The sequence below is a fragment of the Ylistrum balloti genome, unplaced genomic scaffold, assembly GCF_031769215.1.
Source record: "Ylistrum balloti isolate Yb309-2 unplaced genomic scaffold, AGI_CSIRO_Ybal_v1 Utg369672, whole genome shotgun sequence".
NCBI classification, from domain to species: domain Eukaryota; kingdom Metazoa; phylum Mollusca; class Bivalvia; order Pectinida; family Pectinidae; genus Ylistrum; species Ylistrum balloti.
Genome location: NW_026781917.1, coordinates 1,074,759 through 1,102,579, shown reverse-complemented (window position 1 = coordinate 1,102,579; position 27,821 = coordinate 1,074,759). Strand labels below are relative to the sequence as shown.

The following is a 27,821-nucleotide window of genomic DNA, read 5'->3' as shown; positions in this document are numbered from 1 at the left end:
TACGAGGAACTGTAAATAATCACCAAGACGTTTGCATTTATGCACTAAATCACCATGGATAATAAAGCATCAAAATACCCCGATTTTTGGGTTTACATGCATTTTAAATTAGATGCTGCCCGCCAGATTGTGTGCAACTTCAACGGTAGTCGCTATTAAAATGGAAAAATTTTGTCATTCACCAGAAAGACAGGTGATGGCAACTATTACCAACGGGACTAAAGTCCATGATGTTTTTCACCAATAGCAGGGCGCAGAGACGACGTGCGTGGCAAGGTTAATGACATCGCCTCTATAGCTCATTTGTCGAATTGAACGAGGGACTGACGATTTCCAATGTTTTGGAAAATATACACAAAATATCTATTGTAATTTCAATACAAACGAATGATACCATTAAAAACTTTTGATAAACAAAACTTTTTTTTACCTACCTACCATAACTTTTTGAAGAAGTGAAACCAGAAACACACAATTTTTCTTTTGGCCTAACGTGATCACATGATTTTTCACATAGATAGGCGTGTGTGACTGAGTTAGTCGACACACAGTCCGCCTGTTCGCCTGTCCGCCTGTCCACCTGCAGAAAATGGCTTTACATTCAGATACTTGTGAGGATGTCGCAACGGTATCCAATTTCCGTGAGTGTGTAGTCACACATTACCATTTGGATATTGCTGTCGACATGGAGGGACAGAAAGTTACTGGCACTGCACGACTCTCCTTTGATGTTAAACAGACAACACGGAAAGGTATCAGTCAACTGCCTCACAGTGGAAAGATTTATTGTATCTAGATTTATCATACATTCATAAAATGCAGTAGCACCCATCGCCCCTTTGCCCACCCTGCTTGATGTTCCACAGATTTAAGCAGTCATTCTAAAGCTGGAAGTTCTGAGTGATGAGTCAAAACGGGTTTTTGACTTTGACACCACATAGTATCAAACATGTGCACATGAGTGTTAAGGTCATTAATATATATTTTTTATATTAAAACAATGTAACTAATTACATGTACCATTAGTGACCAACCAAAAATTGCCAACATGTAACAACAAGCAGAATCTGCTGAAATACTTGATAGCATTTCTGACATCAAACATGTGTTCATTATATAAACATTTCTACAGCGTTTCATAATGAAATAAATTGGTTGTATCTTGATTTTTTGTATGTATTTGTGATGTTTCAAACATCTAATGGACTTTGATGTTGATAAATGATAAAGATGTTGAGAACAGGCTGGAATATTCTGTTAGGGATTTTAACAAACAACAATGGCAAGGAAATAAGGATTAATAAAACGTAATAAAGCTTATTAACATACATGTATTAGGATTGAGTGTGTTAAACTGTACAGGTGATGTGAAGGGTCTTAGTGCTTGTCAAACACAGCAATAGAAACAGATATTGACATCATGTTGATTAATTCTGCTAATGTTTAAACTTTTCAGGTAAAATTTGAAAAAACAAATACCTTTAATATATAGAATACAATTGAGTCCAGCTTTAATTAGCTGTTTGATGGTTTATACTATTTAAAACTGAATATGAAAATTAACTGCATTTCAATGTTAAGGAATATCCTTGGATTTGTGAGGACACATTGAAAGTCCAACTGATCATCTCATTACAGACGACAAAGTCTGCTGTGGACACATTAGTGTACAGGAACGTTATAAAATACCTTCTATAAATAACTCACAATAAATGTCATTAAGATATAATTATTCACAATACACTGACCAAGACATGCCATACACTACATTTGAAGACATGAAATTCAAATATATATGTTGTCTAACTTGTTTACAAATCCATAAACCTTATAATGCTTACTGTAATTCATTAGACAGCCACAGTAAAATCATGTACAGATAAGTGAATCTATTTCTAGAATTTTTTATTTAAAATATTTTTTTACCAATGCAGGTTATCAGATATGTAGCTCTGATTGTGGATGAAAATAAATATTTTATCGGTTTATTTTCAAAATGTGCTTAATGACTAACCTGAACACCTTTGTGTTAACTTCAGTTGATTTTTATATTTCATCCTTGAGCTGTTAAATAATTGTAGAGTGGACACTTTTGATTTCAAGTGCACCCTCACAAATTTAAGAATGTTCCCAACCTGTCAAATACTATAGGAACTCTTTGGTTGATATCAACATGGACTTAGATCTTTATCCAAGTGTGTGATTTAATTAGGAGTCGATTAGGACAAAAATAAATGTTTATTGTGTAACATAATTATTGTCTTGTTTTGATAATGTCTGCTGTAAAAAACATGTGCACATGATATTTCATGAACCTTCTTAGCAGATATGGTTCATATCCTCTGGCAATATACACATATGATGTTAAATTCAACACCTTATATTAAGATATTCATCCTTCTGGCCTAATGAAGGATTACAGGGCAAAAAAACATTTGTGAACAACATGTTATTCATGAAACTCTCTACAGATTTAGTTCTTACACAAGTACATGTATAGTACTGATTAATTTTGACACTGATCATATTCTGGTTGTTATCTATGTAGATTAAGAATCAAAGAATACAAAATGTGCATTTGACAACTTCTCTTTTCTGCACTGAAAAACTTGTGAAGAAGATTACAGACTTTCCTGTCTTTTAGACATTTTATAATAATAATAATAATAATAATAGTCTTTATTTATACTTGATAACAAATTTGGTCAAGTGTTTACTAAAAGATATACAATATCTACAAAATGTACATAAAAGATTCAAAACTGAAAGTAATATAAGCAATAAAACATACATGGAAAATTATGTGGATTCAATAAAAAATTTCTTTGAACTTTAAAAGATAAGAGTGAAGTAGAATTTCTGACATGATCAGGTAAAATATTCCATGTGTATGGACCCTGGTAAGTAAAAGAATTCTTAAGTATATTAGTTTTCAATGAAGGTAAGTAAAATACATTACTGGATGAGGATCTTGTTTGTCTTGCCTGAACATCAGAACTAAGTTTAAAATGATTAAGATACTGGGGAGCCAAACCATGCAGGACTTTGTACATCAGTATACACTGATTATATTCAACACGTTTGGAAAACGGTAACCAGTTTAACATTCTAAAAATATTACGAGATGGAGATGGCGTATTAAAATCACAACCCAAGATAATTCTACCAGCCCTTTTCAAAAATTTATCGAGCTTGATGCAGTTTGTCTGAGATGGATTTCCTCATATATCAATACAGTAGTTAAAATGAGGATTTACAGAGCAATTAAAATATGTCAAACAGGAAGACTGACTTAAGTATAACCTCACTACAGTATCTTTTACATGAGAAAATTTCACATTCCTAAATCCATTCATTGATTTTAGTTGTAGGATTTTGTTTTTAATGCTAATAGATCCATATACACCTCAGTGTTAATTGTTTATAAATGGTTTTGATTGGACCAATTATTTGATCGTTGTTTATTTTTTTTATTTAAAATAACTTAAAATATGAAAAATTGTGAAATTTATTGTATCTGGTATAAAAAGATTTATGTCTCTTTCATTTGCATTAAACAGATGATTTCAGGCATGAAAAATAGTTTGCTAGATGCTGGAACCCTTTTGCCTCTGGACATTTAAAAATGATAATTTCCCTCCCACTCCATTCTTTCTAAGAATTCTGGAAGAACTACTTATTTAATTTGGTGTGGCCTGAAGTTAACACATCACTAGTCAACAGGTAAACTGATAATATTCCACACAGATCAGGTGTCTTGTAATTATTATATTGCTGTATAAACCTATCCCACACCCTTTGTGTCTGTGAAATATCCTGGTCTTAACAATTTTTGATTTTATGCATGTTATTGCACTACATAAAGAGAATATTGGGTTGATTTTTTTTTTTTTTTTTTCAGATACCAAAACTTGACAATTTGCCAAACTAAACCTTTGTAAAACGCAAATTTTTTGTTCATTTTAAATCAAGTTTTATTTTGAGATTGGGACTATATAAAATGAAATATATACGTGTATATAATATATAAAATCATGAAATTTTGGCCACAACTTTTCTGAAAATAGTTGTTACATACATGTTTACAAACGAAAATCTTGTCCATTACAAAATCAGGTTAAAATAGCCGTTTTGCTTTGTTCATTTATACCTGATCAACATTTGTTAAGATAAGATATTTTTTATAATGAATAGAAGGTCATACAGGATAACATTTACATTCATTTTACCTGACTCCTAGGGTCATTCTGAGAGGTTATGCCTTTGTGAGGCATCAGGTGTCCCCCTGGCATTAATTATTTCCTTTAAACAACTTCTCAGAATGATTAAAAAGGTCAACAGTCATTGTATTTTGCCTCTAAGCTCTCTAGGATAAAGCTAAAACGAAGTCTGAGATAATATGACTTTGGCTTATGTTCAAGGTCACAGAGGTCACATTTGTCAAAAATCTTACAACATATGATGAGTAAGTGAAATTAACTTAAAAGCATAGAACCTATGTGTTTTTAAAAGTTCCTGGAATAGTAGCATAGAACCTATGTGTTTTTAAAAGTTCCTGGAATAGTAGCATAGAACCTATGTGTTTTTAAAAGTTCCTGGAATAGTAGCATAGAACCTATGTGTTTTTAAAAGTTCCTGGAATAGTAGCATAGAAACTATGTGTTTTTAAAAGTTCCTGGAATAGTAGCATAGAACCTATGTGTTTTTAAAAGTTCCTGGAATAGCAGCATAGAACGTATGTGTTATTAAAGGTTCCTGTAATAGCAGCATAGAACCTATGTGTTTTTAAAGGTTCCTGGAATAGCAGCATAGAACCTATGTGTTTTTAAAGGTTCCTGTAATAGCAGCATAGAACCTATGTGTTTTTAAAGGTTCCTGGAATAGCAGCATAGAACCTGTGTGACTATAAAGGTTCCTTGAATAAAACCACACAATATTGCAAAAGAAATGACCTTGACCGAGGTAAAATTAGGTAAAAAGGTACAAAAACTTGAAAATACATGTACCTGTGTTCAAGGTCATGATGGTAAAATTTGTTAAAATGCTCAAACATACTTCTTCCAATTAAATAAAAGGAGTTGAATCATGACATCATTTGTCAAATTTCTGGGATGAAGTTTGTAAATGACCTATGATAAAGATGTATCTTGTTGATTGTCAGTAACATAAGTAAACATCATACCAAGTGAGCATTGTAATCCCATCACATCTCATGTTTTTTTCTGCAGTCTGTTTACATTTAAAAGTTTCAAATCTTGCTTAAATGTTTACCAGTTATTAATTGTTTTAGGCAGGTGATTAATTAAGTAAAGATGGTACTATATTACTATATGTATATATATATAAAGCCTATCCATGTAGTAGATGATTGTATGTAGAATGTTTAAGGACTAAAAATCTTACTCTCACTGCAACTGTCAGTACTTTGATTTAGCAATTAACTTTGATGGCCCTCCCACATGCTGCACGATGAGTTTGAAAGACCACAACTCAAAAACATCACAATTGTTGATGGAGGAAAATCTCAGTGGGCAAGCATTTTAATTAAACATGAAAACTATTGATTAGATGAATATTTAACATTGCAAAACATTAGCCTAATATACATAGATGATGACATATTTTCATTGTCAATATCATAACCTGAAAGCATTTTACATACATCAAAAGAATCTGTAATTCAATATTACTATGCTAATTTAGATCAACACTTGTACACTATGTAAAAATCTTCCTTATTTTTAATTGTGATGCTCAGTGACTAGATGTGGTTGTACAAATCTGATACTTATTCTGGTACTGTCTGATGTTGTGAAATGTTGTTTTCATTATATGAATTGAGACATTTCAAAGTTTTAATATCTATTTTTTAAACTTTTTTGTTTTTATAAATTTTATGTTTCTTTTATATGATTTCCTAGTGAACTTGGACATACATGAATCGCTAACAGTAGAAAAGGTGGAGTTATCTCCCTTGGGTTCCAACAGCAGGATCAATCTGGAGTTTGTCTCAAAACCATTCACGGACTATGGAGCAGAGCTTGAAATTAGTGTAAGTAATGAACTAATGACAGGAATAAGTGAAATTTTACATTGGATACACTCCCATTGGAATTTGAGAGCATTTCAGAATCATGGATACACTTTCATTGAGATTTGGGACATATTTATTTAATACCTTGCCCAAAGAACTGGTGTCATTAAATCTGTGATCCATTATCAAGAGAGGGTCAAATGTCCTTTGGAGCAGAAGTGCAGGGCTAATCACTGGGTAATACAAAATCAGTAGTTCTTTTCAAAAATTCTTCTTTCGTACAGAGAAAGGATGTTTTAACCTAACATCCAGATCAACGTTTGATTTGCTTTTGGACTCGATGATAGATGGTCCCGCTCCAATTAAGGCAGGGGTATGTGGTAAACTATGGGAAATAGAGATAAAACATGAAGATAATTTATTTCAGTGTGGGTAATTTGACTGAAGTTTGTGTATGGCACATGTATGTGGAAGGGTATATCATAATAAATGAGCTCTCCTTAGAGTCTAGTAGCAGTAGAAGTGTTTAATGCTTGATATACTTTTCCAGTCAGAAAAATGATCTGCCACCCCATTTTCAGACATTCAGGGCAGATATTTCACTTGAATAAAGTCCAGGTTGTTCACATAGATGTACATGTTGAGCTCAAAAATAGAACTATTGTTGAAGATACAAGTGTTTTTCATCCAGTTTTCTGTTATAAACGAAATTAGTAAATAATTTATGATATTTATGAGATTGTTTTGAAGTCATTTTTGTGTACAATGCAACTCTGGTACTCTTGTTTACAATCACTATGCTGTATTATGTTTACGAAGATGTATCAAACTTAATTTACCTGTGTTTTGGAGACAGTTAGGAGTATGGTTGTAGGTTGTTTAGATTGTTTATGTTCTGTTTTCTTTGATGAGATTGACATATTGTATACATAGAAACCTTCACCATAATTTAATTTCCACCAGTTTTGCACTTTTGACATTGAGGCGAATATCAAAGACAGATTTGAGACTGGAGCAAATAAAAATAGTCAGTTTTCTGTGAGGTTGAAAAACACTCAAGGTGAATTTCTTGATTCTGGATTTATCTTGTAAATCCTGAATTTGATAAAGACCTGATATTAGATATTGACAATAGATATGAACAACGTGCTATATCAGATCATATTCAACACAGATAGAAATGCTCTAACCTTCTTACTACGGGAGGCAGCCGCAGTTCCAAGTGAAAATTAATGTAGTCAGGCAAGTGACCTGAGACATTTTCATTTCTGATGAGGATCTCAAACCATGGTTATTTAGTGACTTAAGACAAAGGTGAGTTCATTACCAGGGTGCCATCTGACAACTCATTGGCGACAAGTTAAGTTTGGAATTTTTCTTCAGTGGTTTTCCATTCATTTGTTGGTTTTATTTCTGCTGTCACAAATTGTTGTTCATCTTTTAATTTAAAGCTACAAAAGGAGTTATCTCCCCCTGAGATATTTGACCTCTACATCACCTATACAGCCAATGGCGGACCAGGTGTGTGCTGGCTCTCACCTGAACAGACAGCAGGTAATTTGATTAGTCTCACCTGAACAGACAGTAGGTTAGTTCAAAGTCAGTCTAACCTTTACAGACAGCAGGTAAATTCAAAATTAGTCTCCTCTGAACAGATAACCGGTAAATTCAAAATTAGTCTCACCTGAAGAGACAGCAGGTGAGTTCAAAATTAGTTTTACCTGTTCAGACAGCAGGTGAGTTCAAAATCAGTCTCACCTATACAGATAACAGGTAAGTTCAAATTTATTCTCACCTGAACAGACAACAGAGAAGTTCAAAATCAGTATTACATGAGTAGAAATCAACTACATTGGAAAAGTAGAATTACATTCACCATAGTAAAAGTTTCAATAATTTCAAACATTACAAAATGTTTCATTATATTAAAAATTGACTGATATATTTACTCTTTAAAGGAATATAATTTTCAACAGTATTTATCGATTTATTCAAGATCTGAAATACATTTTGACAAATAAATGTATGTATCACCACAGGGAAGAAGAAGCCCTACATGTACACTCAAGGACAAGCAGTGATGAACAGGTGTTTTTTCCCCTGTCAGGACACACCTGCTGTTAAAAGCCCTTACTCTGCCAATGTCAAGGTAACTGAATCAATATTGTCTATGCTATATAGTTCTATACGAGTAACTACCAGCATTCATAATCATTCAGGGAATTTCTTTTTTGTATTCTAACCTTTTTTTGTGACTTTTTAGAGAAAATTTCACTAACAAGCCTTGATTTCATTGTCTAGATACAGAATATATTTCATACATGTAATTCTATTATTCAGCAAAATTAAATGCTGTTTTTTTATGAAATGTATTGTCTGTAAAATATAAAAGAATAAATTTCATATCCATTATGTATCTGTAGATATATATAGATATCTGTGTAATGGATAATGATATGGGTATTCAAAAATTTAAAGATTGATTTGATTATGACTGCAGAGGGACTGTGATAGTCAGTATAGACTCTCCAACTTTGCAACATCATGTATGTGAAGATGTTGTTTGAGTTTTGAGCTCAGGGATGAGAATTTAAAATTGGGAATAGGGGTAGGGGGTTGTGTTTCCCATGATCAGGAAGTTGAGATCTTGGAGTGTCCTGTGCTGTCATGATTGAGTCCTTGGGCAAGACACTTTACCCGAATTGCTCTCGTTTATTGTAGCATGTGATAACCTTCCTGTATGTTGTTTAGTGAGGTTTGTTGTAGCCACCTATTGCTACAAGGAGACGATCCTGATTGCTCACGGGCTGATAAACTCAGCAAACAAGATGAAAGATAAAAACTTTTTAGTATACAAGAATAAGTACTTGTGTACAAGATATATATTATATACTCTGCAATAAGCAAATGCAAAAGACTTTTCACATAGACTGAGCTTGATCAGGGAGACAAGCTTATTACAGGGAAATAGAGCTGTATAGTATTAATTGGCATTTTAATGAATACGCATTAGATATGGATGAGGTGTGATATTATTACCAAACAAATATTAGATATGAATAATTTTAATCAAAGCTACATTTATACATCTTGTATAGATAGATATTTGTGTGTATAACAGGTACCTGAGGGATTCACCCCAGTTATGAGTGCAAGTCAGAGGTCGGAGAAGGGGACAGTACCAAACATGTCTGGAGATGAGGACACATACTATTTCAGTCTGCCCCACTCAATACCTGCTTACTTAGTGGCCCTTGCTGTTGGGGATCTGACCTCAGCCAGAATTGGACCTCGCAGTCATGTCTGGACAGAACCATGCATTCTGGTATTGATCACTAATGGAAATGTTATTTTACTTACATGATATAAACAAATAGATTTTTATAGCAAGTTTCAATATTCCATCAAAAGTTGTTTGTTTGGGGAAAATAATTACTTTTTGTTTTCTCTGAATAAGAAAATAAGTATTAACCAGACAGTTAGATGGAATGGACTGTACATTCCTGGCCAATGCATTGTTAAGTATGATCAAAGATGTGTAGATGGACACTGAGTTTGTGTTTCTCTTAAGGTGAGAACGGACCTGCCTGTGCTGATGTGAGTGCATATACCCTTAGGCAAGATAATTTTACAAAAATTAATCTAAATGGCAAGTGATGGGCCTCCTGTATGTTGTCCATTTAAGTAGTCACCAGCTACTAAATTGAGTGTTAGTCCTAAATCAATACTGGCGGTTGATGGGGTGATTATCCCAACAAACGAACAAACAAATCAATGTAATTTAGTTTGATAAGGGAAAGTACAAACATATGATCTGCTCTGAGGCTAAGAAAATCCTGATTAAAGCTGTTGTGTTGTCTTCTCAATTACAAATTCACTCATTCCATTAGATCTGATATGCTCTTCTGTCTATAAGTTTGTCTGAGGAAGGTCACTGTGACCTGTTTCTTTTTTGTTTCACTGACTTCTAGTCAGACTTTGTTCATTGGCTATTATAATTCTGTTTCCACCAAAGTACAACATGACATATGTAGGTATGTAGATATTATAATAAGAAAATGTGTAGTTTGCTCTGTATGGCAATGATGTTTACCATAAGGAACAAGAAAACTCTCATGATCTGTAAAATAACCCAATTATATAGACTGATTGACATTTTGTAAGGCCTTCCTTGATTGGTTAGTTTAAGTGATTCACATTATCTAAAACCTTCTGTTATTGGTTTATCATCATGGTATTCAAATTTCATTGATTTGTTGCCTGTAGGAAAAAGCAAGGGCTGAATTTGATGGTGTCGTGGAGAATTTTCTGACAACAGGCGAGAGGCTGTTTGGAAATTATGTCTGGGATACATATGATCTGCTTGTGATGCCACCCTCTTTCCCGTTTGGAGGCATGGAAAACCCATGTTTGACCTTTGTGACCCCATGTCTTCTGGTTGGGGACAAATCTCTTACTGATGTTGTCATCCATGAAATTGTGAGTATTCAGTAAAATTTTTGTGTATGAAATGTACATATCTGGTCAGGATTCACTGTAATAATTTTGAATACTACTGATGAATTCAAAGTCGTCCATTTGTTATGCTTCCCAAAGGGAGAGCATATAGTTGCTGCTTTGTCCATCTGCCTGTCCTTTTGTCTGTCATAATTTTGCCCAGACAATAACACAAAAATTATAAGGGGTATCAGCATGAAACTTCATAGATAGGTAGATAGATCTTGATGAGGGTAATTGTAATGTACATGAACCATAACTCTCCTCAGCATAATTTAGGAGTTATTGCCCTTTGTGATTTTTCATTCTTAAATTTTGTCCAATTTGGGAATTGTAACCCGTCTCCTATGACCCTTGTTTTACTTATCATCACATAATAAATTCTTATTATTAAATATATTTCAAATTTCTTGTTGATGTTTATTTCCTGCAAATGCATATAATTTTCTGCACATATATTTAAAAAAAAATATTTATGAATATGCTAATTTTCTATTAATGAATCAGTAAATTTCTCTCTGATGAATATGTAAATATAGATTTTGTTTTTCAGGCTCACAGCTGGTTTGGAAACCTTGTCACAAATGCCAACTGGAGTGAATTCTGGTTGAATGAAGTGAGTAACAAAAAAAATCTTTTTCTAATTTTTACTGGTACTTATTTTACAGTGAAGCTTGTTCATTGATATGATTGGAGTATTTGAAGTTAATAATTTTCGTTTGAAGCGATTTTGTAATTAACCTTCAGTCTAAATGTCATGTGTGCTTTCAGGGATTTACTATGTATGCACAGAGGAGAATAATGTCCGAATTATTTGGTGCTGCCTACACATGTCTCGAGACATCTACTGGTCAGGCATTGTTACGACAACATATGGATAGCACAGGACAGGTGTGTTCTTTCATCTTCTCTTGTTATTTGTTTATAGAAAAATGCCCTTTTCAAAATATTTCCTTTTTGTTAGAGCTGGGATTACCTTTTTAAATGTAGGCAGGATTATATGCTTATGCCCAAAACATTGAGCAGGACTTTCTTCCCTTTTGAAATAGAGTTGCCTCCCTTAGCAATACAGGTTTTAACTAGAGATACGTCCCTTTCTAGGACCACCCATTGAACCGCCTGAGAGTGATCATAGAAGCTGGTGTAGACCCGGACGACACATACAATGAGACACCATATGAGAAAGGATTTGCCTTCGTGTCATACCTCCAACATCTGGCAGGGGATGTGAAGACTTTTGATGACTTTCTCAAGTCATATGTCTCCAAATTCCAGTTTAAGGTACCTCAACAAAATGGTTGTTCCAAACCCATGTCCTCAAGATACGCTTCAATTTTTTATTTTCAATTCTGTCAATTCTGGCATATCAGCTGCACGCCCAAGCACCGAGGAAAAAAGCTGCAGCTTTTAATCTGGAAAAAAATATATCAAGTTGTTTTATCTGCTGTCATCTTTTGTTGTTATTAAACTTTTTTTATGATGGGACCAGATTTCATCATCTCCAAATAAAATCAAGAACTGCTTACAAGAATTTTATAAACCAACTTTTGAATATTACAATCACAATTATGTTACATGGGTTTTAAGTCTTATCTCTTTGATTGCTAAATGTAACTTTACAGCTTATCTCTAATCTGTTTTTATTTGAAGAGTTTGGTGGCTGAGGATATGCTGAATTATTACCTTGAATATTTCCCCGAGATGGAAAAACAAGAAGTTGATAAACGGTAAGGGGTTTAGCTTATTTTGTCTGAAAGAAAAGAACTAAACTTCTGAACTGCAGAAGAAATTGCTAATTACCGGTTCAGTAATTTCAAAATTTGTACAATCAGTTTTAAAATATCCAGTTACCATCTGCTTACTGTATTTATCAAACTATGCAGTTTGTACGAAAGGATTGCTTTTTACTTTCTGTATGTGCATTGATGTCTATTTACATTTGAATACTGTAACTAGATATTGCTTGGTGCATATAAGGCATGTTATGTCCACAGCAGTAGGGGGTGCCACTCTGTGTCCTTGACAACACTATGACAACAAAATAATCCAAAGTGCAAATGATTCAACTGATGTTTTTCATACATGTATTTTGTCACAGTTCATTAAGATACCTGTACCTTTACATTTTAACTCTGTTTATGTATGACTTCGTGGTATAAGTAAACATCACACATTAATAAGTGACGCAAGAAAAGACAAGAGTGTATACTCTTGTGCTAGTCTAATTAAGATTTCTAAATATTTATAGAAACACTCATTGTGGTTGGTAATTGGAAAAAGCTTCATCTGGCATCTGTAATGTATATGTAGGGATTTGTTATTTACTACTCTCAAGCCATCACTAATATGTTTCATTCATCACTACTGTACTCAATCCTCGAATATTCACAAAGTTTGTTGTTGTAGATGTATACATGTTTGTTATTGAAGTTCTACTTCAACTATAGCTTGATTTCTGTAACTGTGTTTATCCTTTTGTCTCCGAATTCTTGATACATCGATAAAGGAAATAGAGTCACAGTGACCTATATTCCATTCATTTGGGCATTTTGTTTTGTATTAGTCACTGAATGATACTAATTATGTGAAATTTTACCTCAAACACCTGGCAGTTGGTTATCATGCCGATTTTGCTGGGTCAGATGTGCCTTGAGGCTTCAGTGTAAAGCTTATGTAACTAAAACAGATTTTGCATTGTAGACCTGGATTTGAATTTATCGACACCTGGTTGTTGAAACCTGGCTGGCCCCCATACACACCTGACCTGTCTGCAGGAAGTGAGCTGACCACCCCAGCTGAGGAGCTGGCTGAGCGATGGGCTACAGAGGGAGATGTAAGTTAAAAGCATACTTTTAAATGTTTGGATAAATATGAATAACGGTTCTATTTGATAAAGTCAGTCGAAGCTTTTTGTAACGCTATGACCACATTGAGTCCTGTCCTTCAGTTCCATGTGTTTTTAGCCTTGTTGATAGATCAGGCCTTATTCTAACCCTATAAGAATCATTTCAATCAAGTTTTGTTCAAAAAAACATTTTATATTGTCATAACATTCTATCCCAGACAGAGAAACCGATAAGGACAGTGCCAATTTATACTATTCACACTAATGTTGATTTCTGTGTAACTTCAGGGTGGTGCAGTGGACATTTATACTATTCACACTAATGTTGTTTTCTGTGTAACTTCAGGGTGGTGCAGTGGACATTTATACTATTCACACTAATGTTGTTTTCTGTGTAACTTCAGGGTGGTGCTGTGGACATTTATACTATTCACACTAATGTTGTTTTCTGTGTAACTTCAGGGTGGTGCAGTGGACATACCAACATGGCCAACATACCAGATAGTCCATTTCCTAGATAAGCTACTAGAAAAGGAGACACTGTCAGTGGCAACTCTCTCCAAGATGGCGGCTCAATATCCTACAATATCTGGCACACATAATGCCGAGGTATAATTCATAAAAGAATTATTTTTATTCTTAAATGCTTGTAAATTGAGAGGCTACATGAAACAATGGGCAAAAACCTGAATTGTATCATGTTATGGGTACTACTGTAAATATTTTTTACAGTGGCAACTCACTCTTAAACTTGATATTCTTTTATTTTGAAAGTTGGAGCTGGTACTGTGTACCTCTAACAATGTATTCATATATCAGAATGCTATTAATCCAATTTGAGGGGGATATTGGTTGGGTGGGGTGGGTGAACACTTTTAAACTTCATGAGTCACACGCTTTTGTCTAAAAGTTATCTCCCATTTCTGGTCAAGTGAAGTGACCTATTTTTATTGCCTTTTGTCCGTCATTGTTTGTTATAAACTTTTGAACATTTACGACTTCTTCTGGAAAGTTCCTGAACCAATTTCAAGAAATTTTAACACCAAAATTGTAAATTATATTGTCCTTGACCCCCAGGGGCCTGCGGGACAGAAACAAAAATAGACAAATTGATTGGAAGGTAAAAAATCCCAGGTAATTTGAATCAAATATTCTTCCTGGTGGCTTGTGGTGCTATCAAAATTGTAAATTTAAAAACAAGGTCTCACATTTCCCCCAAGGGGCTGATGGACAGGGCATAAAATGGGTCAAATTGACTGAACTTTCAAAAACTCTTCTTCTCAGACCCAGGGTCCCCTTGGGGTAAAACTTACCTTAGTGTATATAGGAAAATTATATTTGGAGCATAATTTGTTTAAATTCTTTTAGAAAAAGTGCAAACTTGCTTAGAATTGTTAGTATAAACTGACAGTTTGACGAGATGCACATATTGACCTTGGCTGAACCCAAGGGGCTGATAAGTGGGGCTGAAACGGGGTCATATAGACATGAAATTTCAAAGATGTTCTACTGTTCAAGGATGTGTTTATAAAAGGAAATTAAATTTTCAAATGTAACTTGGTTAGAAGTCTTAGCATGGAACAGCAGGAGTTTTGCACATTTGCATCGTTTACAATGCAGTTATCCTACTTTTTTTAACAAAATAATTTCTATGACATGTCACAAGAAGAAACTCAGGTGACTGTTAAGGCCCTTGATCCTCTTATTTAAAATATTGGTAACATGCATCTTAACACAGTGACTTTGCCATAGAATTTTTAAACATCAATACACACATAATTAACTAATCCTGAAAGATTTTTTGTTTAAACTATTTTACAGAGAAACGGTTTTCATTTTCAAGTGTTTGTAACTGCTTGTTTTATTTGTTGTTGTTGTTTTCAACCAGATACGCATGCGTTGGAGTCTTGTCACCATTAAACATGGATATGGAGCAGACTTTGAGAATATCCGTCGTTTCCTTCACAGCCAAGGTGAGGATGCTATGTATATGAACGTTACCATACAGAAATATGATTTTACAAACAAAACAATAATGTAAATCCACTTAAATGTAACAATTCTGAAGTTAAAGAGCTTCAATGTGCATGCATTCCTGATAAGAATTTTGCCGTTTTTCCTCCACCAAGAAGAATAGTCAAACAAGTTGTTTTCTTCCTTAAAATTTCATCCCTTAGAAGGATGTATATAACAGTAAATAGCAAAAATGTGACTTGGTTGATGAATTGGCTTAAGGCTTGCGACCGCAAATTTCTGGTGTTTTTATTTTTGGCCTCAGTGTTTTTGTTTTAAATGAAAACAAACTTTTAAAATATTCTGCCATTCAAAAGAGTGTCCATATTACCAGTGAATCCATACTTAGTTCAACTTAAGTTTTTACACACAGATACATGGTCACTTAAGTTGTTTTAATTAATGTCGTACATTTGTAATATTTCTTGATGCTGACAGGTAAACAGAAGTATACACTACCTATATATCGGGCTTTGATGAAGAGTACAGATGCTGCTAAGAAATTTGCTGTGGAGGTTTTTGAAGAGACTAAGGACCAGCTACACGTGAATGTACAAAATTATGTACAAAAGATCCTATCTGCCACCAGTGCCTAAATGGTCTTTTTTGAAGTTTTTTGTTACACAAATTCTAGGGAACAATTAGTCTGATTTGCCGAACAAAGTGCCATACATCAAAGTTAAGTAAGATTTCAACAGCGAATTGTCCATCAATATTTACATCATTTTTCAGTCTTGAAAATAATGACTTTTTTTTCTGAGGTGATATGAAATGAGCAGGAATGGACTGCTGGTCTTGGGTAAAAGACGGATAAAATTATTCAAACCATTTGATATTGCAGAAGTTATTTGAAACGGTTTTTTTGAATCATGACAGGTTAAATTGAATCTACAACTTCATAACAGACAAAGTGACAGTATGATAATTGGGGTATCAATAAGACATTTGTGAATTAATCACAATCAGCAATATTTAACCTCTTTAAAGAGGAAATTTTATAATCATATAAACGAACTATATAAGAGATAAGATCTATCATTTTTAGCAAAAAAAACCCACCTGATTCTAGTTAATTAGCTAACTAGCGAATTATATTGTATTAATAAGGTTATATTCAATTTACAAGACATTTTTTCAATTGTTGACATTTGTTCAAAACATTTATCTGTACAGGTTGTCAGTGGACTATTGTTTTAAGAGTACTATTTTAACTCCTACAACAAAGTTCCAATAGGTTTGACACTTGAATTATATATTTGTCATTTATTTTACTATATGTATCATTCAATATACACAGGGTGCGAAAACATTACCCATGTATTCAAGCACGGAGGGGTAGTGGCGGGGCTCCTAGTAGACACTAATGGAGTATTTCAGCTGCAAATAAATCATTAATTTTTTTAGTTTTCTTTTTGTTGAATATGTGGTTATTCTTGATCCACAAATTGATATGTCCAAGAAACAATAAACAGATGAAAAATGACAAAGGTTATAGTACTAGTGGATTTCCTGAACATTATTTACAATGTTATGAATTAAATTATATGCTAATGAAAATGGAAACTTTGTAAAACCCAAAAAATTTGAATCCTTCAAATATATATGATGTTACTATATACATTGTAATGTGGATGGGCTTAATGCTTGTTAAAAATTGAAATACTCCTTTCTCAAAGAATCATCTACGTCCTGTGCATTTTATCTCTGAAATTCTTCAGTGGTATACAAGTTATTCATGGGTCTCATATTTACTGTCTCTGTATACTACTTGTCTCAATTCATGAAACTCTTCAGCATTATGTTTGACCAGTTTCCAAATTTGAAACCCTTTTAAACAAACATACAATGAGCAATCAACCGATACTTTCTGTAGAAAAATCATGAAACTTTTGTATTAAATTGTGAACTTGAGTATTTCACATGTGGGTATTTTCACTTTTGGTTACTGAAGGAAGATACTACAACAAATCAGCCAAAATGTTAAAGCCGATATAAACAGGAACAACGTATGACATGTTTTGGTATATGGAAAGGGAGTCCTGCATTTTAAATTTAATCTATTTACAATAAACATTATATATGGTTGAAAAAATGTGAAACAGACTGTAGGTCATTGTCGCTAAATGTGAAAACAAAATAACCGTAAATTTTTATTTTGAAACAGATTATATTTTGTAAATTGTTTCTGTCTCATTAATTTTTATTTAACATTAAGAAGGATAAATTGAGTTTTTTTCAAGAATAATACAAATAAATTTTTTCTTTTTGTATTTTATTGTCTTAAGTTTTGTTTTTTACATCAGATAATAATTTTCATATCAAAACAATAATTTCAACAAATGTCTGTCATACTTTCCCCTTTATGATGTAGCACTAAAATGATTCCAATCATTGCCTCCTTGAAATATGGATGTCACTATTAGGCAATCTCCCTAGAAACATGATACATAAATACAGGCATCCATGATTTCTCTCAGATGAAGAAAATTATGAAGGACTTTGTTTTTATTAGTGTACATCTGTGTTACAGATGGTTGTACAGGATCTGCCTTCTCTTCTTACATTCCTGGTATGTTTGATGCCACAAGTTATCTCCCTGCTCCACCAATATACATCCCAACATAATAAAATTTTCAAGATATTTTTCACTATTTTCAATGACATAATAATCCCCCCTCCCCCCAAAAAATACAATACATTGAAAATTAAAGTGAATAAAGAAAACAATTAAATTTTTATGATTGTTCAGTTCACGGATACCTTTTTTCAACAGTTGAATCACACAATGGTATTGAAATGATAAAGAAATCCTGGAAATATTTTAGTCCACTGAATTTTTTTAAAAAGATAAAGTTAATAAAAGACATTTGGTTTCTCTTTTCACCTCTAAATAATACAGTGCCTTACTTCTACTGGAATACTAAATGTCATTTCCATTATCGCTTTCTTCTCTCCTTGACTTACTGTCACTGTATTCTTCACATTTTTCTGATCCCACTTAATTATCTCAATGGATTATCTGCAGTGTCAATGATGCTTTGTTTATCAGTATGAGTAATTCACCCTATCGATCCTTCCCTATATCGGAATATTTATTCTTTTTTAAGTCTATACCAATTACCTCCCCAGTATCATAATCTGCTGGTAAGGGTATCTATATTCTGTTCTGTGAATAATAAATCCTGTCTGCTAGAGTTATCAAGGTTCTGTTCTGTAAGCTGTAAGTCCTGTGATCATCCTCTTTGATAATCTGTAACAGTTACCTCCCCTTGTAATATGTGTCATTGCCTGCTAGAGTTATCAAGGTTCTGTTCTGTAAGTTGTAAGTCCTGTGATCATCCTCTTTGATAATCTGTAACAGTTACCTTCCCTTGTAATATGTGTCACCGCCTGCTAGAGTTATCAAGGTTCTGTTCTGTAAGTTGTAAGTCCTGTGATCATCCTCTTTGATAATCTGTAACAGTTACCTCCCCTTGTAATATGTGTCACTGCCTGCTAGAGTTATCAAGGTTCTGTTCTGTAAGTTGTAAGTCCTGTGATCATCCTCTTTGATAATCTGTAACAGTTACCTCCCCTTGTAATATGTGTCACTGCCTGCTAGAGTTATCAAGGTTCTGTTCTGTAAGTTGTAAGTCCTGTGATCATCCTCTTTGATAATCTGTAACAGTTACCTCCCCTTGTAATATGTGTCACTGCCTGCTAGAGTTATCAAGGTTCTGTTCTTTGAGTTGTAAATCCTGTGATCATCCTCTTTGATAATCTGTAACAGTTACCTCCCCTTGTAATATGTGTCACCGCCTGCTAGGAGTTTCAAGGTTCTGTTCTATAAGTTGTAAGTCCTGTCCATCCTCTTTGATAATCTGTATGAGGTGACGCAAACCTTCCTGTTGCTGTTTAAGCAACTAAAACATAAAACAACAAAAACATCAGTTAACTCACCAAATCTAACATGGATTTTGAATACCTATATATCCTTTTATAAAATGAGAGTATTGAAAGTAAATTTAAAGAGAAAGAATTTTTTACTAGATTATAAGAAGAAAAAACAAAATCATGAAATCTTACCTGTTTGATTTCATCCTGTAAAGCAGGATCAATTTGATAACTAACATCTGTCCTGGTGGCTGCTAAATGGTTCTGCATTCTTATCTGTGACATTAATTCATTTAAACGACCCTGGAAAAGATAAAGAGGCCCAAAGGCCTTAAGATTATCTGACTATAAAGAACTATTAATGATACAGAGGCCAAATAGGCCTAAAATAAATTGCTCAACTACTCTACAGCTTACAAAGAAGACATTGTTGCAACATCAAAACATTTTCTGCAATCTTGAAATCATACTTTTTTATACATGAAAATGAGTCAAAGTCATTCATTTTATCAAGCATGCTATAGACACAATGCCGGCACCCTTGGCCAATTTTTTATTGAGGAGTCATTTAAAGACTGACATATTTGATACCTGTGACGTTGAAAGTAGGTCAAGGTCAATCATGTGAACAAACATGATAGTCATTCATCCCAGCATCATACAGGCAACCAATACCAGCACCATGAACTTTTTGGTAACTGAGAAGTTGTTTAAATATTTCATCACATCTGACCCCTGTGACCTTGAAAGTGGGTCAAGATTATGCATATTAACTTGGTAGTCTCCATCTCAGCATCATTCTGGCCAAATATCAGCACCCAGGGCCTTTTGGTTGTTGAGAAGAAGTTTTTTTAATATATCTTACCCCTGTGACCTTGAAAGTAGGTCAAGGTCAATCATTTGAACAAACTTGGTAGCACTTCATCCTAACATGCTACAAGACCAATATCAGCATCCAGGAATTTTTGGTTATTGAACAGAAGTCATTTGAATGGAATGTTTACGGACGAAACACAACCGAAGATTTCAGAGGGATCTAGACACCTTTTCATTTGTTCTTTACCAGTTGGAGCTTTTCTCTTCATTCTTTTTTTGTCATAATTTGAGAATACCTCTCAAGAAATAGTAACAACTGTCAAATCTCAGATGATCACCTGTATACCATTTTCTTTTCTGATCGGTTTCAAAATCATTCAAAATGGTGATAACAAACTTTCATAGCCTTAATCCAAGATTGCTACATGTCATTATTTTTATCAGTCCTAAAATCAAATGAGTACCGTTAGGGACCAAGGGGAACCTACATATTTACGAATTGTCCATCAGGAACTTGTTACGATAACAATAGTGATAGAATAGTGATAACATACAATGAAATCCAAGATGACCACATGTCAGCCATTTTGTTTATCTGATCAATCCTAGATTCAAAAGGGCGAAACTATGGATAAAGAGGTGATGGCTGACCTTGAACTAATGAACAGTGTGACAAATGACCTTGAGCTAATGATCAGCATTACAGCTGACCTTGAACTGATGATCAGCATGACAGCTGACCTTGAATTGGTGAATAGTAAACAGTGTACCTTAAATTGTGTAGGGTGGTTAAGTTCTGCTTGACTTTTTTCCAACTGTACGCGTAACTGTTCCTCCTCTGCTTGTATGGCATAGCCCATCTTCCTAAAGATTTCTTGTTTTACTACAACCTGTACAATTTATTAAAGAAAGTCCATGAAAAAATTCAAAGATGAAGAAAAAGTCACCCAGAGACTGTGATAGGGTTATGGTATAATTTCACTAACAATTCTATGATGTCACATCAATTATGCGAAGAACAGGTACAACAATAACAAATACCTTATAAGAATGATAGTAATAAGAAGAATGAGTCACATCCTTTGGAAAAAATGATGAAGTTGCAAACACTTTGTCAATTTTATAAAGTTTTCCTTGGGGTTGCAATCGCCTTACCTCACCTCCAAGGGGTGAAAGATTCTCTTTCTCTCATTCAAAAAGAAGATGAAAGATTTCCTTGTTACAATAATTTGATGTAATATCAGCAACCACTTATACATGTTATACATCTTAAAACAACAAAGAGAAGTAACTCTTTTAAATAAAGTGGCATCAAACTGCATTTCATTGTTGAATCAAATTGCTGTGAAGGAAAACACTACTTCATGTCATGGTGAATAAGCCTAACAAGTTTGAAAAATTTCCTTGTAGATCACCGTACAAACGAAAGTTTACGATGAAAGGACGGACAATGCCATATCATCAAGTGTCTTGTCAAAAAAGAATAACTATTTCTTTTTGGGGTAAATAGCAAGATTTCAGCCCAACAGGTACAATCCTTTTTAGTTGCTTTTTATGCTGTAAGTTCAAAAATTCATAATCTTCCCCTTTAGATTAAAATCTTGTAACTCATCCTGTTGGAACTGAAGTTATCTAGTAATTGTACCTGCCAAACCTAATCTATTAGCCTACTTAAAGAAGTCTGGCCAAGCTGTTAAACTTACCTGTAGAAGTCTGTGACCAAGTTCCAGATGTTTACGTTTGTATTCATCCAGTTTAGCCAGCATGCTGACCTGTTTCTGCTGCAACTGTGTTAGATCTGTGGCTATCATCTGTAACCCAGTGGTAGGTGTGACATTTATTGTATAGTGACAATCAGGCATTTCTCAAAAATGATTTTTTTTTTTAATGAATGAACTGATCCTCTAAAGATGACCTCTGACATCTGACAAGCATAATCTTTGAACCTCTTTAACATTACCTATGACCTTCTAAAACATGATCTCTGAATCCTAAAATTTTACTTCTGATCCTTTAAAACATAACCTATGACACTCCATGATATGACCTTTGATCCACTAGACATGACCCGTAACTCTCTAAAACATTACCTTATGACAATTTGAAGCATGACCTCTGATTCTCTTAAATGTTACCTCTTATCCACCAAATTTTACCTAGAATCTCGGTGCATCTGACCTTAATTGATGAACTTACATCCATTCTTTGGTGGTGTAGCTTTGTCTGTTGTTCCTGGTGCTTCATGCGATGGGAAAGCTCCTTGAAACGGACCATGGGGACAGGAATGAGGGTCTCCGGATCAGGATTGTCTAACTTGGCTTGTTGCCAAATAAGTGGATGGATTCCTGAACAATAAGAATCGGGGCATATGAAATGTAATTGATTATTATATTTGATAAAAAGGGTCATTCTTTCTTTGCCCTGTTCTCATCATTCTTTTTCTGGTCCACACTTCCCATCCATTATCCAGGTCTATTCCAGTGAAACATTTACCTGACTCCTGGATTTCAAAGTAAATAACTTGGTTTCCTATTACTTCTAAAACAAATAATCAATTAAATTTCAGGAGCCTTTGTATAGGATAGATATTTTACACATTGCCTGTACATATTTTATTGCATGAAATAATTTATTGTTTCAAAAACTGCTGTAGGCCTGGTCTTTCATTAGGACCAATACAATATCTTTGTAAACCAACTAATATTGAGAAGAAAATGGCATGTTTTGGCAGCATAAAAATGTCTCAATCAAGCACTATAAATTTAAAATACTTTCACTTTAACATCAATTTCACACGAATATGACTTATCATATATATATATGGATATCTTACGAAGGGAGACAAATCTTACAAGATTTTATTTACCAGCCCCACGTGAGTCACATACATTAACCATAGATGTTTATTCTGTTCACACCTGATGGAGTATTGTCCAGATACTGTTTGTGCTGTTCCTTGGTAAAGCCTGTCTTTGGACGGACATCCTCTGCCATGATTTGGGATTGTAACTGAGGAAGGATATTGTTCTGTTTTAAGAAGTTCGCTGTGTCTAGGGCTGTAATTCTCCGTGCAGGACCTCGGTCAGGACGCTCCAGTATGTAGATCACCAGTTCTGTCCTGCAGAGAAAGATTTGAATTGAATACTGTTAATTAATACATGTTATCATGCACTATTCAACTTTTATTCCAATTTCAATGATTTTTTTTATCTAATACAGTTTATGATATTGTCTTGTTTAAAATTAACCTTTTTCATCCACATAAATGCCTAACTAATTTAATTTTTGTTTCCTAATGACAATTTTTTTATACTTAAATAAATGATGAAGCTTTAAATTTTATTACCAATAAAATGGTATTCATCAACCTTTCATTAACAGGCCAGCAGCCTGGGTGAGTGATTTCAAATGAATTTTGCTTACTTGTCATCTGGTAGTGGCCTTATGCCTTCCACACAGACAGAATACTGAGGTTTGCTGCCAAGCATCTTAAACAGGGAGTCCACTATCAGTTGTTGGCCTGCAGATACTTCTGATTCTTTTTTCTTGATGGTGATTGCTACAAGTCCATCTTCATTGCGGGACTTTGGCAAGCAACTGTACCCAATGGCCTAAAGTAAAAAGCACACCACCAGATGTGAAAACTTATTTTAATTGGTTTTTGTAGTAGTATATCACAACCAAGTGCTAAACACTAAGAGTGCCTGAAACCTTCAAAAGCATTAAGAGTCTGAAGTCCTCTCAATATCATAATAGTTACCAAGAAATAAGGACATACGGTTGGTCCTTGACAGTAAGCAATTTCTGAAGTCAAATCACAAATGTGAAGGGTCAAACCATCCATGAAATAGACATCCCTTCCATCTAATGAGTCAAAACACATTTTTGTGTGTCACATTATCATTTTAAGTGTCTACTGAATGCTCTAAATGAAAGTTAGTGTCAGTTTGGTATCAAATCTTTCCCGTCTATAAGGTCATTAATGTATTACCACTCCAGTTAAACTGGGAGGTCAACACATTACCTCTGCCTCCAAGTAGTAAGAAGGGCTAATTACAAAGCAATGATATCAACATTGTTACCTTGTCTACTGATTATGATAAGTTGACAGAATTAGGCGGACTAACTCGTGTAACAGGTGCAGGCTTAAGGATAAATACGTTTTTTACCTGTGTGGTTTTTTTTAATTCACTGTATAATTGATAACATTATAGTTAGTGATGGGAATCGGAACGGAAATTTACAATCGATTATCGGAAGGAGTTCTACGAATGATTAATCAATCAATCGGAAAAGTATCTATCCTCACTACTTTTAGAACCACATGTCATTTATAGACAAAATACTTCCATACTCTTGACTTCGTTTTTCCAGGTGCTACAGCTCATTATCATCCGCCATTTTGACAACATGCTCTCATGCCGTATTTTCGTACTTATGTTTAAAAGTTAAAATCTAAAGTTTTCTTGATTTATGAATATACTTTCCTTTTCTAAAAAATGAAATCCAAATTTTTATTTACTAGTGTAGATTCATGTCAGTTTTTTTTATTATAAATACTGAATGAAAAATATGAAACGTATGCCACATACTGGTTGCTTCTAGTACTGATACACTAGGCCCGATACACTATTTTGGTTTGGTAATTCCCCGTCCTGTACTTGGAGGTTGTTAACCATTTTCCCCCCGATTAATCGAGCTTACAAAAACTTAGTCGAGCGCTTGATATTTGGTTGTAGTCAAGCGATTTTCGACTTTTTTTGACTATCAGAACACCACTAATTATAGTAATACTAGTCTTATCTATTGACCTACTTTAAATCCACACTAGGGATTTCTGGGCTGAAGTTTACAGTAAAAATCACATCAATCAACTGATACAAAGCACATCTAGTTACTCACTTTAAATTTACAGTAAGGATTTTCTGGGCTGAAGTTTACAGTAAAAATCACATCAATCAACTGATACAAAGCACATCTAGTTACTCACTTTAAATTTACAGTAAGGATTTTCTGGGGTGAAGGTCACACAACCATTTTGACTGAAGTATCCCTTGCCAGTACCCCAGTATGCCTGAAGTTGGTTCCATTTGGCGATTATGGCATCCCGTTCATCTCCGTAAAGTTGTGGTGTGGTAATAGCTGTACTAAGGTTCTCTAGACTCTGTAAATTCTGTTGCTGTTGTTGTTGTTGCTGCTGCTGCTGATTAACTGTGGAGAAAAATAAATAAAAATATTACTAATACTTTTTGATGTATAACCTTTGAATTGTAACTATCGATAGACTTTGAATGATAAACTACACATTACAAATCATGTCTTGCAATAATTCAAAGTTTTACAATTTTAATCAATAAAAAGGTTCATTTTAATTTTTTGAATGTTACGGAAAACTATGAACGTTTATGATTGCCCTATTCAAAAGAAATTTAAAAATGCAAAAATAATAATTACCATGATATAATAATGGGAATGATCCATCAAAATGAATGTATCCTGAACTGAATTCATACAGATTTAAAAGTAAGATTGGATCTGTTTCTCCTTCACAACATAGACATACCACCAAACAAGCCTGTGCCAGTCGTTCCTCCTCCTAACAGACCTGTTCCTGTTGTTCCAGTGCCACCTAGACTGAACCCTGATGTACCACCTCCAAATGATGACGTTCCTCCAAATCCCCCAAATCCAGCAGTTCCAGTACCAGTACCAAATCCTGTTGCTGTTCCCGTGCCAAATCCAGTGCTGCCACCCAGTGTTAGACCTAAGGAGAAAACGATATCGTTAGAAGTCTTATATTTCCTCAATGTTTGAATCTGATAAAGGTTTGGTTTGGCTGATGGGTCATCAAATAGAAAGGGTGTGTGTCTTGCCAACCACCATGAGTAGGAATCAGCGAATCACACACCTCAGATCTTCACCTGTCACCCAATGTCCTACTGACTGAGCTATCATGTCCTCAATTAATAAAGGAATCTTCAATGTATATTTGAACATTTGAAATTAGTTTACATTCAACAGTTCCACCCTGCAGTTTACTCGCTCTGTATCTATATGTATGCTCTGATGCCAGAATTGGAAGTACCAACACATTCACAATGAAGCACCATCACACACAGAATTACTTTTTCTAAAGAATAAAACCTCATTGTTCTAACAGACTTTTAGTTATCAGCATCAGTGATTGAATCATTTGATATTAATTTGTAACATTAACACTTAACTAGGTCATTATTGGTTCATCTATACTACATATTTAAAATCCTCCAGGGCGATCATAGTTGCAGGCAAAACTTTAAGTTGCCTTTTTTGACCAACCTAAACTTTATCACCTGCTTTCTCAAGATTTAAAACTGATACAAAAATTATATAATTTTTGATACACATTATCTGATTATCATAATTAAAGTATTTTTGAAGTGATGAATGAATGTACAATTACTTGAACAGTTGAAAGGGACTTGCACTAACCATCCCTTGCAAGGAATTATGTGTACTTTTGTTTTTAGGAGACTATATATACTGTATACAGCTAATCAGCTTAGCCACACTTTTCACTTTGAACTTGAAATTACTAAGAAAGTATGATAACAGACCTAAAAGACCTAAAACTAAGATATCAAAACTATTATGTACACAAGAATGTTTATAATCATTAATGTCAAAGTTTTTTATGATGGTCTTATCTTTTTGTGTGTGTAATAAAATAAAATCACTTACATTTAAACAAATATTAAAATGAATTAATTACCTGTATTGAAATAGCTAAAAGGAATAACATAAATTTTAATATATACATTAGATATTCCAATACATATGTGTGGTTATATATACACCAATAATTTGTACACTTTCAGTACAAATTTGATTTTCACACAAAATATCCCCCCAACCAACATTTTGGTTAGTCAGTGCCCTCCCCATTTTAAACTAACTAGAACACTGCAATATATTTGAAAAGAAACTTTATTTTCACCCCATACTGTATATATATAACTGGACAGTTTTGCCTTATATATACACAAAAACCCTAAACTGTTTATATTATAAACATCACATTAATCATAAAAGCTGAGGATTAAATGCAGAATCTGATTACCTGACAACTGAGCACCAAAAGGAGCAAGAAGTGTCTCCCAGCAATTTTGCTAAATTGATAAATGTCTGGTGTTTGGACATGTCCGAACACCTGATATTTCGGCAAATTACATTGTCAAGTGCTAGCTGATCAGCACTCACACCTGTGAGAAAAAAAATGTCGGAATGTCTCTGTAGATGATCTAAAGCTAATTCCGATAAACTTAACTAACCTCCGGCTGACGTTGTTGTCGTTCCAAATCCCGTGAAAGACGGTGTCGCTGATGTAGTTGTTCCTAGTCCTCCTCCGAAACCAAATGTTGGAGCTGCAGACGTTGTGGCGGTCCCTCCAAATCCAAAAGTTGGGGCCGTTGTGCCTCCAAACGTAGGAGCCGCAGTTGTTGTCGTGCCGAATCCTCCAAATGATGGGGCCGCCGAGTTCGAAGTGGCAGTTCCGAAACCTAGAGTTTGAGCTCCCGCTGTAGTTGTGGCTGTACCAAACCCGAAAGTCGGAGCTGTAGCTGTTGTCCCAAACGAAGGAGTAGCTGTATTTACCGTGCCAAATCCACCAGTGTTCAAGGGAAACGCCATTGTCTTCAAATTTCAATTATAATGCTGTTTCATCACAATACTCATCGACAAAGTTATTTCTGTATGTAAGGTTTC

The 27,821-nt window shown here is 34.2% G+C and overlaps 2 protein-coding genes across 2 annotated transcripts; one reads left to right on the top strand and one right to left on the bottom strand.

Annotated features, from left to right (window-relative positions):
- Nucleotides 1-125: 125 nt before the first annotated feature.
- LOC132562796 (aminopeptidase B-like) lies at nt 126-17,659 on the top strand. Its single transcript, XM_060227569.1, has 14 exons — nt 126-752; nt 5,922-6,052; nt 7,486-7,588; nt 8,074-8,183; nt 9,156-9,359; nt 10,301-10,513; nt 11,085-11,147; nt 11,303-11,422; nt 11,633-11,812; nt 12,182-12,258; nt 13,232-13,364; nt 13,839-13,985; nt 15,265-15,349; nt 15,828-17,659. The coding sequence occupies exons 1-14, from the start codon at nt 590-592 to the stop codon at nt 15,983-15,985; spliced, it is 1,887 nt and encodes a 628-aa protein (XP_060083552.1). The 5' UTR covers nt 126-589; the 3' UTR covers nt 15,986-17,659.
- Nucleotides 17,660-17,677: 18 nt separating this feature from the next.
- On the bottom strand, nt 17,678-27,807 carry LOC132562785 (nuclear pore complex protein Nup54-like). Its single transcript, XM_060227558.1, has 10 exons — nt 27,389-27,807; nt 25,642-25,842; nt 25,069-25,289; nt 23,502-23,689; nt 22,997-23,196; nt 22,275-22,423; nt 21,782-21,889; nt 20,849-20,968; nt 19,455-19,565; nt 17,678-19,291 (listed from the first exon to the last, which is right to left on the bottom strand). Exons 1-10 carry the CDS (start codon nt 27,744-27,746, stop codon nt 19,181-19,183), a joined length of 1,767 nt encoding a protein of 588 aa, XP_060083541.1. The 5' UTR covers nt 27,747-27,807; the 3' UTR covers nt 17,678-19,180.
- Nucleotides 27,808-27,821: the final 14 nt, after the last annotated feature.

Coding starts and splice junctions, on each gene's coding strand:
- LOC132562796 (XM_060227569.1), top strand. CDS start 590: ATGGCTTTACATTCAGATACTTGTGAGGATGTCGCAACGGTATCCAAT. Junction 8,184..9,155: donor CTTACTCTGCCAATGTCAAG/GTAACTGAATCA, acceptor TGTGTATAACAG/GTACCTGAGGGATTCACCCC. Junction 10,514..11,084: donor ATGTTGTCATCCATGAAATT/GTGAGTATTCAG, acceptor TTTGTTTTTCAG/GCTCACAGCTGGTTTGGAAA.
- LOC132562785 (XM_060227558.1), bottom strand. CDS start 27,746: ATGGCGTTTCCCTTGAACACTGGTGGATTTGGCACGGTAAATACAGCT. Junction 25,290..25,641: donor TGGCACAGGCTTGTTTGGTG/GTATGTCTATGT, acceptor TTTTCTCCACAG/TTAATCAGCAGCAGCAGCAA. Junction 21,890..22,274: donor TACACCACCAAAGAATGGAT/GTAAGTTCATCA, acceptor ACTGGGTTACAG/ATGATAGCCACAGATCTAAC.